At 39.2% G+C, this 19165-nt stretch overlaps 1 protein-coding gene across 1 annotated transcript in view; it reads left to right on the top strand.

Annotated features, from left to right (window-relative positions):
* Positions 1-19165, top strand: part of grid2 (glutamate receptor, ionotropic, delta 2) — a 275340-nt gene that overhangs the window by 215200 nt on the left and 40975 nt on the right. Inside the window, exons 12-13 of the mRNA XM_068738374.1 lie at positions 11521-11659; positions 16761-16956. Coding sequence (XP_068594475.1) covers positions 11521-11659; positions 16761-16956 — 335 coding nt within the window. The remainder of the gene's footprint in view (positions 1-11520; positions 11660-16760; positions 16957-19165) is intronic.

Here is a 19165-nt window from a genome sequence, read left to right as displayed (position 1 = left end):
TGGACTAACTTGAAGAAATGCAAAATTGAAGGGGAGAATTGTTTATAATAAAATGATATTTTCACTTTAACCTGTTGAAATCAATGGCCTCCTTCCTCAGCCATGAGATGCTTGCTGGTTTATCTGTAGTTCTACATCTGCCAATCTTTGGCTAAGAATGTCAATCGCCACATATTCAACACGCTCACTAGATAAAAGTTGCAGGTGTCAATAAGAAGGGATCGAGGTTTCACTTGATTCATTAAAGAGGAAAGTTAAAATTTTCACTGTCAATGTGGACGCCCCATCCTTAATAAAACAGGGAGGAAGGGCAAGACGTCGGAAAGGACTTTCTGAGAGCTTGAGGGTGACAGTATTAATATTAAATGTGAACATCTCAAACACGCACACTTTCAAGTGTTGTGTGTGTGTGTGTGCATGTGTCTGTGCGTGCATGCATCGCCTTTGTTGGAAATTGCTGAGAGAGGCATCTGTCAGAAGTTGCCACCAGAGAGTCTTATTGGTCTCATAGAAGAAGGCACAGCTTGCATGCATTTGACTTGAATGAGACGCTGATCCTGTAGCTGCTGATTTCATCCCTTTGTCATGGAATAATCTCAGTTTTTGTGATTTGGTGGAAGATTAGCAAACCTAAACTGTGTTTGAATTGAACGTTTTGTCTAGCTTTGCTTTTTTGGGTCACTTTTAACTTTGCAGATGTTTAAAGGTTATGCTATTTTGAGATGTATGTTTGTTCGTTTTTGTTCCTTGTTGGCAGGACTACTGAAAATATGGTCAGATTTTTGGTATTTTGATGATGATCTTAATCACCTTGATCCAGAGTTTAAAGACCATTGCAAATCACAACATTGCAAATTGTTGTAACTATGTAGATTATTAGATTAGATTAGAAGAGTATCTAATTATCTTGGCATCAAAGTATAATCTGGATCCAAGTAATATTACAGGTCTGGTGATTTGGAATACATCTATAGGGCTCTAGCCATTTTGAACATATGCCTTACAGAATGGTTGTTTCCTGTTCTTAATGGGTCCTATTCTCCCATAAACCGTGAGATATTAATAAATCTATTGCCTCTTGAATTTGGTCCACAGAGACAGAAATTGTACACAATTACAAAAGCACTAGATATACAACACATTCATATACGGGCTCAATTTGCCTTTGGCTGTTTAACTCTTCCACTTGACACATATTGTATTGATCAAGGTATAAGAAGTGAGCGAGTATAACACAGCCTGTAAATAACCTCAAAGAATTTCTGCTGACTCCATTCGTTTCATGTTCCTTTCAACTGTGAAAGGGGGGAAAATGCTGAGGATGCTTGAAGAGAAGAGGATGCAAAAAGGAAAATGAGTTTCTTTAATAAGTTCAATGTCAAGCATTTTCTGCATATGTTATATACAACAAGCCCCCCCCCCCCCTCAGATGCACTCAGTCATAACTTTATCGCTGGTTTCCACACTTGCCCTGTTGAAGTCTGATACTTTCCTGAAGGGCAGACACACATCCACAAAAGATTGACTCAGTAAACAATGACTCCATTCCTTATGTTAAGGAAAGGTTTAAAGCCAAATCACATTATCAGGAGTAAGGCGGACGAGGGTGCAGGTCCACTGACCTACGACTGGTACATTTTTTAGCATTACTTTCATGTTTCTATTTCAACTACTGAAGCTTTTCCAGTATTTATAGCAGTTCATCCAAGGAAACTAACATGAAAGCATAAATCATTCCATTTAATGTGACTCAGCCGATCAAATCTATGCATTCCTTGGTTATGGACGGAGAATGAGACGAGCAACAATTGTCACGGGGGTCATATAAAAATAGCCGGGCAATAAATAAACTTGGCAATGAGAAAAGCAAATGCTACACAAAACACAAACCATAAATGTATGGACAAATCTTGTAAAACATTTGTTCCTCTATGATGGGGCCAGAGATTTGTGTAAATGGGTGCAGCATGCTGTGGTCCAGACGCCGGTCACAGCACTGGTCATGACCAAAATAACATAATGTCAAATAGATTTCACAAGGAATCTGAGAGAAACATAAGAGAGCGAGAGATGCCAAAGGAGAGAGAGTTTCAAATTAAACTCCTGGAAAAGTCTAGAAAGACCCGTTGAGTCCAAATTATTTAAATCTCGACTGAACATTATGTTCTCATTTTTGTCCTGATGCAAAGCATGAACAAAACTATCTTCCATTGGGACAGCAAGGGTGAAATTAAATGTTTTATCTGTTTCCTGTGGATCTGCATGCACGCACAAGCACAGAGTATATAAGCAGTATAATTTGTAGATGTCAGCATTAAGAGACTTTCCCTATTTTGCACTCTAGCAGACAGAGCTGATATCTACACGGCGAGCATGCTCCGAAGCTCAGCTAAATGAGAATCATTTCCATTTCAATCTTTTAATTTGCTCCTTTTTTGTGAAATAGAGCGAACTTCCTCGAACTAACCACGTAATCCCATTTCAACATCCCCCTTAAGGGTGATTCTGCACAATTTGAATATCTTTTTTTCCCCAGTTGAACTTGTATTGAAAATGTATTTCTATTATGCACATTGAACTATCGTGGGTTTTCAACCTAAGCCATGTTCTGTACCTATCAGCTCTGCAAAGAGAGATTTACCGGTAGACATATTGCATTCTGGTCTCTTGGGTGCTGCATGTTGAAATCCCCAAAATGCAGTCGGTGGACTGATCAGAAAATACTTTTCCAATGCTTCTTAAACACAGTGTATGTAATTTATGCCACTAAGGGTTACTCGATCAAACAAGTTAAGGCGTTGTGTTGTTTGATGTGGCATTCAAGTGCCATGGGATCAAGGGTGGTGTTGCCTTTTTTGTCTAACAGCACGAAAAATCCACCTGACGTACTAAAACTCGAGCAACAGAGGATGAACTGCTGTGCACCGTTTTCGTGCATTTTATATAATTATAGAATCTATTATGTCATGTCTATTATTTTTCATTTTCTAGAGACTAGACTTGATACTATTAATTCATTTGGAACACTTGTTTCAAATACCATGCATTAAATAATATATCTCTTCTTACTCTTGTAACTTGTTAAACAAAAACGCTCGACGAAAACGTTTGAGGATTATTGAAAGCTTTGGTAATTTTTTTTTAAAGATGTTTGCACACACATGCTGTCTGGATAATGTGCAGATGTGCAGCTTCCATTTGTTGTAAACATTATGGGTGTTTTTCAGTACATTACTTTTCCTTAGGGGTGGGGGGCAAAGGGAGCAGGTGAATGACAGACTGAACAAGTATAACATCTGCACCCTGCTGTAATGATGTGGCACGTTAAACTAGCTTATGAGTACATCAAACACTTGGATCTCTCTCTCTCACACACACACACGCACACACAGGCATTGTTGAATGCATTAGATAACCTGATGTCTGCTTCCCTCTAACCTTGTTCCTATGAATGTAAATGACAGAACTAATATACTAATTTCCACCACTATCTTTTCCTAAAGCTATTTAAATAGTATTTTTAGTCAACTAACAATTTTAACCAATTTACTTGTCTTAAACAGGATGAACAGTTCAAAATATTCTAAATTTCTCAGTGAGGATTGTTTTTAAAGTCCAACTGAACATCACTTACTGATTATTATTGCCAAGCTGACTGCAGAGGCCTGCACGTGCAAAACCCGATTTCAATTGGAAGCTCAGGGCCACTGACCGAGATGGCCTGCTTGATGAGCCGAGACTGAGCACATCTTGGAAATTTCAATATATTAAAGTGAGAAGTAAAATCCTGGAACAGGCTGACATGAAGTCGGTTGCCAAGTTTTGACTTCCTTTCTCGGTTTAAATAGTTTGTAGATGGGCCATTTGGGTCATTGTCCTTTGGGAAAACAAATTATAAACCCACTAAATCCAAACATTGCTGCAGAATGCTGTGGTAGTGATTCCTTGAATGAATCACTGACAGTGACAAAAACAAAAGAAGGAGCAGGTGGTGTGAAGATTGTCCTCACTCGACCATTATTACTTCTTTTGGAGTAACACTCTGATCATATTCATGCAGTTACTCGCTCTCAGCATGTAACAGCCAGGGACTGCGAATTATTGTTATGTGTGTGTTCTAATCCATTGTTTACAAAGTGCTGCTTGATGCAAAGGCCTGTAACATGTCACACTGGACACTGGTACTGCTGTGTTGTGCATCATGCCTCTGCCTCGCTGAAAAGCAGCTCGGTATCTAGAATCACACCCCAGAGCCGCGCTTCTCCTCTGCTGTTCTGTTTGCTGTAAACAAATGAGGCTTCCTACTGATGGATCTTTGTTGTTCGAGCTGTAAAAAGGGTACATTACACCTGGAAGCCGCCCAGCTCCTCTCATCTTTCCCCCCCCCCCCCCCCCCCCCCAAGTATCTTTCTGAAACTACTTTAAGCAAACATCCTCATAAATATTGCATATACCGTAGTTCCTGTTCGCCTATCTTCTGTTTGCCACATGCCTCTATTCCATCATATTTTGATGATGGCTTGCGATCTTTATAGGAAATCAGACATCATGCTGAGGAAGGAAATGACATTAGGCATGTCTCGGAATAGTACATTTCATGCATCTTAGCTTAAATCCACAACTTTACCGGTCTGATGGATGCTCATAATGGTTCTTGCTGGCTTGGAAAATTGTTAACTACATGGAAAATCCCTCTTTGCCTTTGCCTGATATTGAAGGGTATTAGAGGTGGCAAATTTTCAATGGGGAACTTGAAGAGGAGACGGCAGGAAAGGTGCTGGAGGAATGCATGCATTCTGTCATCCTCACCATCCTTTTCCTATTGGAAAACCTCTTCAATCTGGCCCCAGCAGAGTAATATGTCTTTCCCGAGTTGCATGCAATAACTGAGAAATCATTGATTGAGACTGATTGTGGGGCTACAGGTAGATGTCAACAAAAAAAATTATTTCTACAAGTTATCAGATGGTGAAGGGCTAGAATCTGAACCAGTGAAAGGGCCTGTTCACTGAGATTCTGAAGTTTTACATTTAAGCCACAGATATATAAAGCCCCCATGGATGTGCCCGGTGCTTAGCAATTTCCAAAGCTGTGCTCATCTGGAGCCCATCCTTTGAAGGATGGGGAAAAGAAGACGGGTGTAGTGAGATGTGCAGAGAGGCAAGGATATGACTTGAGGGAGGGAGGCAGGAAGAGAAACACAATGAATATGTTTGATGCAGACGAGTCAGCTTTCTGAATAACTTTGTGTACCAAACCTGCAGAAAGAAAAACAGCTCCTGGAGCAAGACCAGATTTCCATCTCTCTCTCTCTCTCTCTCTCTCTCTCTGAGATGTCCCTGTTCCCCCCCCCCCCCAAAAAAAAAACAATTACAACTGTGTGCAAACATGTGTCCATTTTGTAATTTGCGTCTTTGGCTTGATTCGTTTGCTCTGCGATACTTTTGGCCGAAACACAAACAATCAATGGCAACTTAAACCAGGCTTGTATTTGGACTACCTCAGCAAAGGCTCTTTGTGACTCTGTGGTACTTTGGTGCTAAAGCAAAAGTCAATGGTATTCATGGCTTAATGACTATTTAACTTTTATTCTTCTTATTTTGGAATCTTAGAGCAGAAACCTGTTTAAGACCAACAGAACCGTACGATCATTGATAACGTGGATAAAGACTTTATAATAATCAAGCATGTTATGCTACATGGGCAAAGACTTTACTCATAATTTATATATTATATTGGAAAATATGAAGATTTGCAAAGTATAGATGATTTGCATTAATTTGAAAGTAATCAACCTCAGATTGAGGATGCTATAACCTCGGTTTCCTTCACCTTGTTATCTTCAAGTCTTTACATCTGTGTCACTCAATGCTGACAAAGTAGTCCAAAACTGATTGTGTTTATTTATTTACGTATTACATTAATGAGACGCTGTTGCTTCTAACAACTTCCTGTTTTTGCAGAGTGTTTGAGTGACTGGTGGTATCATTATTTAGTCTTAAGAAAACATCTTTGCAGGATTTTGTGACATGTAAAGCTGCCTACAGTGTTTTATAGAAAATACAAAGGCCTGTGTTTTCATACTGTATGACTCGCAAAATATGTGGGAACACTTCTAAACAGGAGAAAACAGGAAATGTGTCATTATAATTTGGAAAAAAAGGCTTATGTCTTCTCTCTGATAATAAATTCAGATACCGAGGTCACCAGTTTGCAACGCTCTTATTTTGAACAAATGAAAGCACAAAATGTGAGTTGTATTGTACAGAACGACATGTGCTCCATTTGTAATACAGCGCTGCTTTAAAATCCTTTCAGGCTATTGTATTAACTCCTACGCTTATCATTTTGTTGCAGGCAGTCAGTAGCTAAACAGAATCAACATTCCTGCGGAGCATTGAATAATAAAATAAAAGTATGAAACATTACATATGAAAACTACATATGACCAGAAATTCAATAGCTCAAAAAGGGTCAATTCAGCATCTGATCTGCCTTTTGTAAAACCTTATATCTGTGAATGGCTCTTGTGAGATTATTCCCTTCTTGATCAAATTAACATGATAGAGATTCATCACACGACTGAATTTATATATACCAGTTCACCAAACTCTTGTGCATGTGGCGTACTGCGATTAATGTGATTTTATTATACAATTTAAGCACTGTGCTTTTCTGTAAAAAAAAATAAAAAAAGCGCTATTGTAAATCAAATTCATTATTATTATTTATTCTCTTGGTCCAATAAAAATATCAAAACTGTTAATTGTTAACTGCCAACTCTTGTGCTATCAAGATGAACTTGAAAGCAAATTTTCAAATCCATGTTTACCATCAACCAGTCAGTCCGCACTTCCAAAATGTCCTCTGGCTTGACAACTGTGGGAGCAGTGAAAGAAAAAAAAATATGGGAATTGTCGTGAAGATTGGCACCATTTTCTTGTCAAATAGTTCTGCCCGAGAGCTGATTTCACCAGAACATATTTAAATTCCACATTCCTCAATCAGACCTGCAACGAACTGTTAAAGTCTTTTTTTTGTCAAAGAATGGGTGAACGTGATGATATAAATTTGAATAAAAGCAGTTGTCAGTGGGTATTAAGAATTTTTTTATGAATGGTGCATTTGCTAAGAGAAGCTGCAGAGTCCTGCAGATACTCTGATTCATTCTTACAGACTAATGTAGAGAGGAAAGCAGAAGCGAGAGAGAGAGAGAGACTGATTATTCAAATGTATTGCTGCTGCACACTAAGATGACAGAATCACAAACTGCTCTAACATGTGTACACAGAGATACGCAGTATACCAGTGGCTGCATGTCAAAGAGTCCTTGAGCAAGATGCTGAACCCCTGTTTCTGTGAATGGCTCTTCAGCTGGTGTGTGTGATTGTTTGAATGGTTACCACTCCTGCTGAGCAGGTGGCCTCTGCTAGCTACTGAAATCACTCTACGAATATGGACGTCAGAGGGCTTGGCTTGTATTGCACATTCAGTCAGACTAGAAAGATGCTACATACAGCATGGTACAGACCATTTACCATTACCCAATTACAGAGCTTGTGTCAGTCAGCAGATTGTCCAGCCAATTCTTTCACCTGTTTGAATATCCTGCTGACAACTTTATTCTACTGGCAAAATATGATTTACAGGTCAGCACACACAGACTAGCATCAGGAGGAGAGCCACCCATAGGCTAAATAAACTGAGCAGGCCTGCTGGCTCTGTGTGAGGGATGGAACTGGAGTCTGTAGTGGTGGTTGCAGAGAGAAAAACACTGAGCCAGCTGCTGTTCATCACTGGTGAAGTAAGCCACCCGCTGCAACCTTCAGCAGCTGGCTGGCATCTCAGACTGAGACGGTCCTTCCAACCCAGAGCCATCAGACTGGACCAAAGCACAGTGGCAAAGGGAGATGGAGAGGTCAAGGAGACGAGACAGCACATAGTTAACAGTGCTTGCCCTTTTTAAAACATTATGGTGACCAGTTGGTAACAAATAATGAATTATGTGCAGTCATACAAACATGTTTCAAATTTGATCAGCGCGCTCATTAGCACATTTCATTACACAAACTGTTCAAAGTGGGACTGTTGCATCATACTGCTCTGTATGAGCAGGGGTGTAATGCAGGGTTATTGTTGTTCTGCCGCTGAGTTTGCAGCAGAGGTATAGTAACGCCACCTAATTTACATCTTTATAAACAGAGCACGCTTGGGAGTCAGGAGGAGAAGATGGTGATGATATGCGTGTGACCCACAACAGGGAGTTTTAAAAATCCGCTGCAAAATCATCTGAAAATGTCAAATATGAGAGACATGGGATGGCTAGGTGAATCTATCTCATTGGCTTAACTATATCCGCTACACACACGTATACTACACAGAATGTTTATATGAAAATAAACAGGGTGAACTCAACAAAGTTGCACTTGAGCAGCCAATCAGATGTGTGTGTTGATTCTGAAAGTGGGATGAAGCAGTGTCACGTAATAACTTAATAACAGTCTGAACTCAATCATAAACTTTGAGTTCAGATTATGCTGAGGTTATGTAGAACCAGCGGTTGGCTATTTAGAGGGCTGCTTATTCAGAGAACTCAAAGCATTCTTCTCTGTCTAGGTTAAGATAGAGATATAAAAGTATTTATACATGCAGTGCGGGCATACTGAACACATCTTCATGATGCTTGACTCATAACACTATAGATCCACTGAGTCCTGACATCCTACTGGGTGTATTCTGTTAAAAGAATGATGATTTTCATTTGCACAGAATGAAATGTGCTCACTGCAACGCTATGTTGTAGTGTACGAGATGGGAGGAGGGCAGCATATCAGTTTATACAATAGTTTTGAATAGATCGGTGATTTGTGACTTTGATACTTTATTTCATGACCTTCACTTGACTAAAGCAAGATAAAAAAAAATACTGAACAACGAATCATTTGTATGTTTATGTCACGGCACATTATTTCAGATGGGTGATCTTCTAATTAACTTCAATGCAAATGACACAATGATAAATCAGCCCTCTTAGCATCAACATGACATTTTATAATGTTGCACAACTCTAGCGAAAATAACGATCTTCTTTTACTATAGTAGCAAGACAAGCTTTTTATGGTTGCCCAGCATGGACATTGAAACTCAGGTGAGGTAAATCAATTTTAGTTACCAAAAATAGTGCCATTAAATTGGGCATTTTATTTATTATTTTATTAATGAAGGAAAAAAGACAGTGGCTGCCAGACTGGGTCCTCAGTTATTGCGCATCTTACATCTTGCAAAATTCTAAAAGCCAGTGTCTAAGTTCATCACGCACCGGAACACAACTTTATGACTTTGGCACCTCCAAAATCAATGCCAGCCCAGACTTCAAATAAATCATGTCAAGGTCCTTTCCGAGCCACTTCTCAATGTTCACTTAGTTTTATTGGTTTTCATAAATCCCAGTTTATACAATTTCTTGCCACTGTTACCACTGCCTTCATCTCTCTGTCTCTCTCACACTCATATTTCAAGTGGGAAACAAAATGACCTTTTCAAAAAGTATTTTCTCGTTGATCTGGATTTGATTTAGAAATTGTTCAGGGACAGAGAGCAGTATAAAACGTCTTATAGTCCACGACAAAACACTCCACCTTCAGATTGTGGGACATTCAGCTCTGAAGTCTCAGGGTCAATCCCCAACTGTATTATACATAATTCATAAACGTTACTAATGCCACCACAAATCAACATGAAAATACTTTTTGTAGCATGACAATGTTTGTTTTTCTGGTAATTAAATCAGTCCTCTATGGATTTTTGTCAGTATGAAACTAAAAATCCCAAAATATCTCCTGCAGGAAGAGAATGAGTTTTCAAGGTCACTTTCTACAGGTTATTAAAATTGAAGATGCTGCAGTCATGGATTGTTATCTATTTTTGGCAAGCATGTGAGAATTTGCACGTATTTTGAAAAACAATAATTTCTTCCTCACACTGGTAAATCTGTCATAATACTTTTGAGTTGTTGTTTTCATATTTATTATAGAGTATTATAATTGGACTGTGTGCTGGATGTCATTTTTTCTGAAAACTATTTGTTGATCTTTGGATCTTAAACTTTTAAGTGTGACTCAGCTGGAAAAGGACTGTAAGAAACATAGTCAGCACTATGTAAAACAAATAACTGAGTTCAATATGTCAAATACATAGAGAATATATATGGTAAAACCTGATGTCAATCAGAAAATGCATTGCCTGGGAAAGTATACCCACATAGACAGAGGAAGATATCCTATAAATGATGCAAAACCTGACAAGAAGATGGAAAAAAGCATGAACTACAATGGAGACTGAGAAAGAGCTATGAAATAAAGGGAACCTGGAATTATGGGGGTTTAACCTACATTATTCAATCTGGGAAGTGGGAGCCAGGAGAGCATCCGTTGGTATGAGCCGACATGCCACAAGGATAAATTAAGCACATTTACACCGAACTTCAGTAAAGACAATGAAGAAGAATGTTCTTGGGACAAATCTGTGTATTTGACATACCGTAATGCATGCATGCTTTTCATAAGCTTACATAATTGCGTGTGTGTGTATATATAAAAAAGGCTAGTCAACAATCTCCTTCAGCATAATGGATTAGCTAAATTTCACTGTGCTATTCCCCCCCCCCCCCCCCCCCCCCCCGTTAATGCACGGACAATCAAATCCTGTTGTGTGAGGGACAGCTGGGGGGGTTTAAGCTCACAGAAATCCAAAACATTGCGAACTTTACTGTTGCAAAACAAGATTTTCAGAGCGCAAGGCCAAAAAAGCTCTTTTAAAAACAAGACGGGGATAAAAACACTTTTTTTTTTTACATTTGAAGGCAAACACGCTACTTTCCATTGTAATTTCCTCTGGCAGCATTGACTCCTAATCGGAAAGTTTGACAAGCATTTTCACATTCTCTTCATCAATTGTGATCTGCAGTGAGAGCAGTGAGAAGGTAGAGTAGAATTTAAGAGAAGTGGATTTATGCTCTAGAAAAGAGAGGGATGAAGCTGAGCAGGAGTAAAACAGAGTACATGTGTGTAAATGAGAAGGTCCCAGGGTGAACGGTGAGGTTACAAGGAACAGACGTAAAGAAGGTAGAGGACTTCAGGTACCTCGGGTCAACAGTGCAGAGTGATGGAGAGAATGTGGAAAGGAAGTGAAGAATCATGAGCAGGAGATGGTTGACTTCCTGTGGTGAATAGTGCAGTAGTAGTTCATCAAGACTAACACAATCATTTATTGGAGTGGAAATCTACACTTTTTAACTTGTGTCCCAAACAGTTGCTGGTGTTTTGAGACATTACCATAAAAATGTCTGCAAAGGCATAGATTCAATTCTCTCTAGTAAAATGTGACACCTTAATATGGAAATGTAATGACATCAGATCAGTTAATGCAGACGTCTTTCAGGATGTGAGTCACTGTTTCCGCAGTTTTCCCATTGTATGTGCTGATATGACACAATTCTTTCTGTCTTTCTTCTGTCCACAGGCGGAGAGGTGCCCTACACCACCCTCGCTACGAGGATGATGATGGGCGTTTGGTGGATGTTTGCTCTTATTGTCATCTCCTCCTATACAGCCAATCTTGCAGCCTTCCTCACCATCACACGCATAGAGAATTCCATACAGTAAGTATCAAAATTATATCGGTATATTTTGTCCTCAGTCCCCTGTGGCAACCATGCTGGATTTGAAATCTACTAATTCATTCTTCGGAAAATATAATTGTTTAGATGTAGTTTTAATGATTTAAAAACAGCTTTAAATAGTGTGATTGATTAATTACTAAACATTATACATATGATTGCAATTCAACTCTGCAGATGAAACATTCTTCCAGGCAGGTGCATGACAAGCGGCGCAAATGCGAGAACACACCCACGCGCTCACCCAAACCTCCCGACCAACTCCATCCATTCTTTCTCTCCTTTCTCCACTCTTCTTTTCACTACATCATAGCTCGTCTGCCTTCTCTCTACTCATAGGTTTTCTCCATCACTGTGTGTGTGTGTGTGTGTGCGTGTGTGTGTGCTAATCATTGTATTTTCAGCGAGAAATATAGGAAAGATAAGAAAAACTTAGAGAGAAATAAGAAAGTAATAAGAATGTTTATGCAATTTACTCTTAGTTTGAGGGCAACTGGTAAAGCCTTCTACTTTAATTACTATTTCACATGCATGCACACACACACACAATCACACACACACACACACATGCACATTTCCCCAGGCTTTGTTCCCTCTGTTTATCTATCCTTTTGATAACATGTTTGCCGGCTTCCCTCTCCTCTCTCCTGGTGACATGTGGAAACACTCATCTCTCATTGGACTAATCAGAGTGCCGGAGCATCCACTATGCCCGGCAGTGACACAGTTAATTGTGCTTAGCTTTGGAATAAACAACATTTATTTCCCTGAATCTCATCAGTATCCATCTCTTAGTCTGCTTCTGTCAGTTTGTCTCTCCATTCTCTCTCCCCCTCGCTTTCCATGTTTCTCTTTACCTTGATATCCACTCCCTTGTCCCTTGGGGAAGTTTCATTTATTTTGTTTTTTCTATCCCCTCTTTTATTTTTTATTTTTATCTTTTCTGTCTTCACTGACTACCTCTCAGTTCAGTGCCAGTTCATTAAGCATCAATTGAGCTAATTAATTGAGGATTACCATAAATTGTAATGCATTATCTTTCACATGTTGACTCATCTGAGGTTATTAGTGGCATAATTATTTCCAAAGAAGTGACACCTACATGGCATTCGGCCTCCAAAAATGGTAGTGAGAAAAAGATTATTACGTGTTTAACATATGACATGTAGAGATCAAGAGTCAATTTAGTCAGTAAGAGAGTGAACTAGTGTGGATAAGAGCAGGCAAGCATGCATAGGGACTCGAAAGGAAGGAAGGCTGAGGAAGGACAGAGGCATCGCTGTTTCAGTAAGCCATCAAGACAGACAAGGTTTTTAAGTATTAATGTCCTTGCTTCATCCTGGAAATGAAATAACAAGTGAGTATTCAGAACCCTCTCTGGACTATTTCATGCTTGGATGAATTCCCTCAATTTCCATGTGAATCCTTCAGAAAAACAGTTTGGGATGGCAGTGGAGGGCGGCAAAGGAATGGAGAAAGAGAGCAAGACACAAAGAGAGAGACAAAACAGTATAAACATTATACGGTGGAAAGGGAGAACGGAAATGCTAATTAAAATGATAAAATGGATATATATATCAGACCCCTTTATGAAAAGATATGTTTTTTTGAAAAAGCCTCCTTTTATATAATACATAATCACACCGAGATATTGAGGAAGGAACAAATTTTGAAGCTCCATTGACTGCAATGTTACCGAAAGATTCAATGTGATCCAGAATCCAGGATCTCTTATGGATCATCACCAAAATTTAATCAACTGTTCCTGGTAAGATTCCCAACATTTCCCGGAAATGTTATCAAGATCCATACAGAACCTTTTGAGTTATCTTGCTAACAGACTGACAACCAAACCAACGCAGGTGAAAATATAAGATCATCGGTGGCGATAATAAGGACCTACCTAATGTGTTGGATGTAATACCAAATGTAAAAGAAGGAGCTAATAATTTTGAAACTGCTTTGCTAAGTTTGTCAAGTGGCTCATGCTTCAACAACTTTCAACATTGCTTGATTTTTAAGAGTGTCTGAGGTTATCTGTGGTGAAATTAGGTGGAGCAAAAAAAATAATCACAATTATCTGCTGCTTTCCACAGCAGGTACTCAGTACCAAGATTTGCACTGCATTAAAGCAAATGGAAATCAGACTGCATTTAAATGTAATCCATTAGGCCAGATGTTGTGACATCGTACTGTTTTGCAGATGAGTAGGCGGTCCTTCAACGTGGCCCAGAAGGCATTAGTGCTAACATCGCTCAAAGAATGCAGCCACATGCTGCCCACCTACAGAGTGACCTGAGTGATTTGATTCCAAATGCATCTCCAATGCATACTGGGTGCATTTACCCCTATACAACTTCCCAATTTTAATCACATAACTCAGGATAGATGTTGCTGCCAGTTTAAAGACTTACAGTACATGTGCATGCATTGACATGTAAGTCTGATGCAGACACAATGGGAGAAAGTATTCACAAGTCAAATTGCAGGATAAAGGTAATTTAAAGATTTATTAAAGTCCAATGAAGTCAGATTTGTTTTCAGCAATAAAATACCTGAAGCAGCCATAAATATCTCTGATAATTTAATGAATGGACAACTACACATTTAAAGTAATATAGTTAACACTAGGTAACAATACACAATAAGATGCATCATATTAGAATTAAATAAATAAATTGGATATATGTACTAATAAAGCATAAAACTAAGCATATTCTAATGACAATGGTCAACTGTTGTCTGTGGGAAATAGAACAAAACTGCTTGGGTTCCGGCTTTAATCTGCACATGTTGCTCAATGCTCGATGGTGCAAAGTGTTCTGCAGTACTTGAAAACGCATTTGTTAAAAACGGGCTGATAGCCTTTTACCCAAATTAATTTCCCTGAAGAAACAAAGAGTCACGATCATCTTTGCTCCTTAGCTTCAGAAAAAGCAACAATCCACTGACTCTCCTAGATGCTAGTAATTTATCTGTGTAATACTTTACGTGAAGCAGCAACCATTAGTAAAAACATTTACGAGAAGATCCCCTTGTGTCGAGTTGACAGTTTTCAGTTTTGCAAACTTTTAGAACAAATTAGCAAAATACAAACCAAAAAACAGAACGTCATTAAACAAAGATCCACAGAGATTACACACACTACACGCAGTGATTGACACACACACACACACACACGAAGAGAGCCATGCATCAGCTATTTGTCATAGGACACATTCAGTTCAGTTTTTTTTCACTGAGGGAGCCTATTAAGTGGAATATAATTAGTTAGTTATTGCAAAGGCAAGCACGTGTGTGCACACACACACACACACACACATACTAAATTCACACAAAATAGCACAAAAACAGTATCATGTCTTTAATTCATAAACGCATCATTCCATGAGACAACACATATATACACAGACTAATAAATTTAGACACAAAAAAATTCCAAAGGAATTCTTGTTAATGTGTTTTATACTAACTTTTTATCCAAATTTGCAGTGCTCTTTTGTTAAATTATATGAAGTCTGTCCACATTTTGTATAGAAACAGAGCAGCTAGAGATATCAAGGGATAAACACAATGTAAACTCATCGAGTCATTGCCCTATCTGTCTGTCTTATACACACACACATAGACCATTGAATAACAAGCATGGATTTACTCTCCAGTGAAACCAATTCACTATTGGGGAATCTTGGTCAAACACTGTACTGACTATACTGGGCATAGCGTACCTATTCACATGGGAGAGTTGGTGGGGGGGGGGGGGATTATTAATACATACATCAATAAAAAATTCATGTTCACAGGAAAGTTCATTCAAATCTTCAAAGCCAGGTTTTTCAGTGGGTGGGTCAGGGAGATAGAGAGGTCCTGAGAGAGGGGAGGGCGAGAGCTTTAAAAGTCCTTCTTTGTTTGTTCCTTGTAGTAATGAAAAGCAGGACTTCTATTTGCTAAACCTGCTTTGGTAGCATATTCGCTGAATAAATGTAGCCGGTGTTTAAGTATTATTCTTCATCACAGCAGGGTGCATTAAGCATTTTTGTGTACATGTTTTGTTTCACAAATGTTACTCTTTGAAATCCATGGGTGGTATGTAGCAGCCATTTAACAAGCAAACAGTAATTAGTTCCTGTAATGCTTCTCCATTACATTTCTCAGCAGCCAAACTCTTTGAGAGACAACCCAAGCGCTGTTGCATTGTAATTAGCAATAGCATGTGTATTACGCCAGAGGTGGCAAATTCATGAGTGTTGGGTGGAGTAGGGGAGAAAGGAGAGGAGTGTGAAATACTGTATAAAAGAAAATACAAGATGGACTGACTGGTGCTTTTAGATATCAGCAATTTGTGGTGGATTTGTGGACCATCTAATTCGACTCTGAGAGCTGAATGAGTGCCGCTCCAAACTGCTCTCCAGCCCCATTATTCTCACCATTGGTTGGTCATGGCCAGTCCCCAATTTTCTATTTCTATTTAATGTCAATTTCATGACACTTCCAACTCTTGCTGCAGGCTTATAGGGAGTTTAGATAGTTGGAACCAACATACAGCTGACCCCCCTAATTAATACTTCATGTGTTCTGCTCAGTGCCCTCCTATCATTCTGAGCTACTGTATCTATAAAGTAGCAGAAGCTTGATCATTCTTGGTTCCTTGTGCAAATCTAACGCTGCCATGCCATAGTCACCACATCGATGTGAATGGATGGGCCAATGGCTCTTGTTTCATCTGCATGTCATACATTTTTGCTTTTAGTATGATGTATGTATGGAATACTGCATAATGAGTCAGTTATGTGGCCCTGTGTGGCACCTTTCAGTAAGACAAAGACACTGTGACCCCAAAATAGCCACAGTCTAGCTCACAAGCAGCCTTTGTATATTAAATATCAGTTTATTACTGCATCCAATATTGCTGTGATTCAAGCCAGTAAACCTCAGTCCAAAGGTGACTGCAGTATCACAAGCAGTGATCCCCAGGTGTAAGATGTAAGGCTGGCCATTCAGCCAGAGTCTGCATGCTATTCACAATGAATGGACGGCTGTAAACAAGGTGAATAATCTTTTTACCGCCCATCTCTCTCTCCAGGTCGCTCCAGGACTTATCCAAGCAGACAGAGTTGCCTTATGGTACAGTGCTGGACTCTGCGGTTTATGATCAGGTGCGCTCCAAGGCAATGAACCCCTTTGAAAGGGATCCAATGTACTCCCAGATGTGGCGCATGATTAACCGCACTGGAGGAGGAGACAATAACGTTGACGAGTCAAAGGAAGGTATTCGCAAGGTAGGACATTTTTAATATCTTATTTATGACATACTGCAGCCATCCACCATGGGGCAATTGAGATATTTAGCCTCACTTCTCGAAGTCATCAATGATTAACGCATATAAACATTTCTTGTTTACTTGATATACATGTGTGCTACGATGTGGTGAAGGCTGGATATATCTTGTGGTTTTATCTCGCTGCAAAATCCTGCGTCCTTGTTCAATGAGAAAGCAATTTCACTTGAGCGCAAATCCTGCCCAGCGTAATGCTTTACATTCCAACCCATTATGAAAAAGTCATGCGATAAAGACAGCACCACACTGAGGTCAATAGCATGATAATGTCTTCCACAAAGGGAATATTTGACAAATAATTGTGATGTGGTGATATCAGGGATGTCTCTTCCAATAAAGACACACAGAAAATATATATTTATCCCTCCTCCCTACATTGGAAGCTTTGAAAGTGTCGAAGGTAGTAATTAAACGTGGGGGGGGGGGGTTTAAATGATGAGATAAATGAAGCACATGAGCATACAACTATTAGCGCTCGCTCAAGCGCGTTGCTTTTTGGCAGGGGGAGTTTGTTTTTTTGAGCATGTATAACTGATAATCAGTGAATAGAACCATTCAGTGAGTCTTTAAATACCAAACAGAATGATGTGCGTGCAAAACCGAAATATGGCTGTGATCACATTATGAGCTTTACGTTTTAATCAGATTTGTTTTGCATCATTTAGAGTTGGTCATCTAAGACTTCCTACTTATAAATCCTAGTGGCATCTATCTAGCTCTAATGTGAGCGTATCGGTCCAGTTTTTGAGCGCAATATTTGTGAGACGAGTCACGGATTCAACCCAAAGTGGTTGTGTTTGCCTGACATGCTACTCTAAAAGAGGGCAAACACTCCATGAGCTGTGACAATCCGCACCATTTCATCATCTGTCCTCGTTGGTGGTTTTATATATTTTTTACCACACAGCCGGTCTCCTGGCTGATGATGACAACGCTTACGCATACGGTATGTGCAAAAAGCCACATGAATCCCAATCTGGCTGTTTCCATCTATGTATCGGGCCATAAATCAGATATGCATCTATCTGGGACGACGATGTGAGGCTGATTTGAAAGGATTGAAATTTGTGTTCGCACAGCCCTGCCCAGCCCTATCGTCATAGACAGAGCTGGCTCTAGGCATAGGCGAAGTAGGCGGTTGCCTAGGGCGCCACCAGCTGGAGGGGGCGCCACTCCAAGCCTCGAAAAAAAATTATATAAAAAAAAAAAAAAGAAAATAAACTAATAATAGTTATAATTTATAGCCCCAACGGGCGCCCTTTTCTCATGCTCTGCCTAGAAAATAAAAAACAAACAAATACAGAAAAAATTAAAAACAACCCCCCCCCCCTCGTTGTTTGTCATTCTTGGTATGACCTGAAACACAATGCCTTGACCGTCCAAGGAAAGGGGGGAGGGGGCGATTTATCAGTGCGCACCTCAGCTAGACCGTGACAGTTGCTGCTGCAGAGAGGAGCTTCTCCAAACTAAAGCTTATAAAAACTTACCTGAGATCCACGATGTCACAAGAGCGTCTCAATGGACTTGCTTTAATAAGCATAAATCATGAGCTTTCAAGACAGGTATCATTTGATGATACCATCAGTATCATCAAATGATACTTGTCTGAATGAAAGATGTCTGAATCTGAATCTGAATCTGAACCATCAATGCCTTTGCTGCAAGGAAGTCCAGATGTGTAAAATTTTAAATGTAAGCTATCATGGCAAAATTATTTGCTATGTATCTGTTTTGCATTGTTTGTGTGGAAGCTGTCAGGACTTTTAATTTCCTCTTAATCTGAACAGTAACCCTGTTTTATTTCTGTTTATTTATTTTATTTTATTTTATTTTATTATTTGTATTGTATAGCGTGTGCTAGTTGTTTTGAAGAATAATTAAACTTTTAAGGTCCGTCATATGGCTGTTGTTATTAATGTTTTATATATATAATGTTTGCCGTGTATGGGGGGGGGGGCGCAAAATCATAATCTCGCCTAGGGTCATAGAAATAGAAAAACAGGTATGAGAATTAAAATGTGTATTTTGTTTATTTTCTTTCATTGCAATAAAAGGAGGATCTGATAAATGATCACACACAAGAAATGATCAGTCAGCAGGATTAAATAAAATGTGCTTTTAGAGTAAAACAGAACAGTAAAAGGACCCA

This window comes from Brachionichthys hirsutus, chromosome 4, assembly GCF_040956055.1.
Source record: "Brachionichthys hirsutus isolate HB-005 chromosome 4, CSIRO-AGI_Bhir_v1, whole genome shotgun sequence".
Classification (NCBI taxonomy): Eukaryota; Metazoa; Chordata; class Actinopteri; order Lophiiformes; family Brachionichthyidae; genus Brachionichthys; species Brachionichthys hirsutus.
This window is presented reverse-complemented; position numbering and strand designations above follow the sequence as displayed.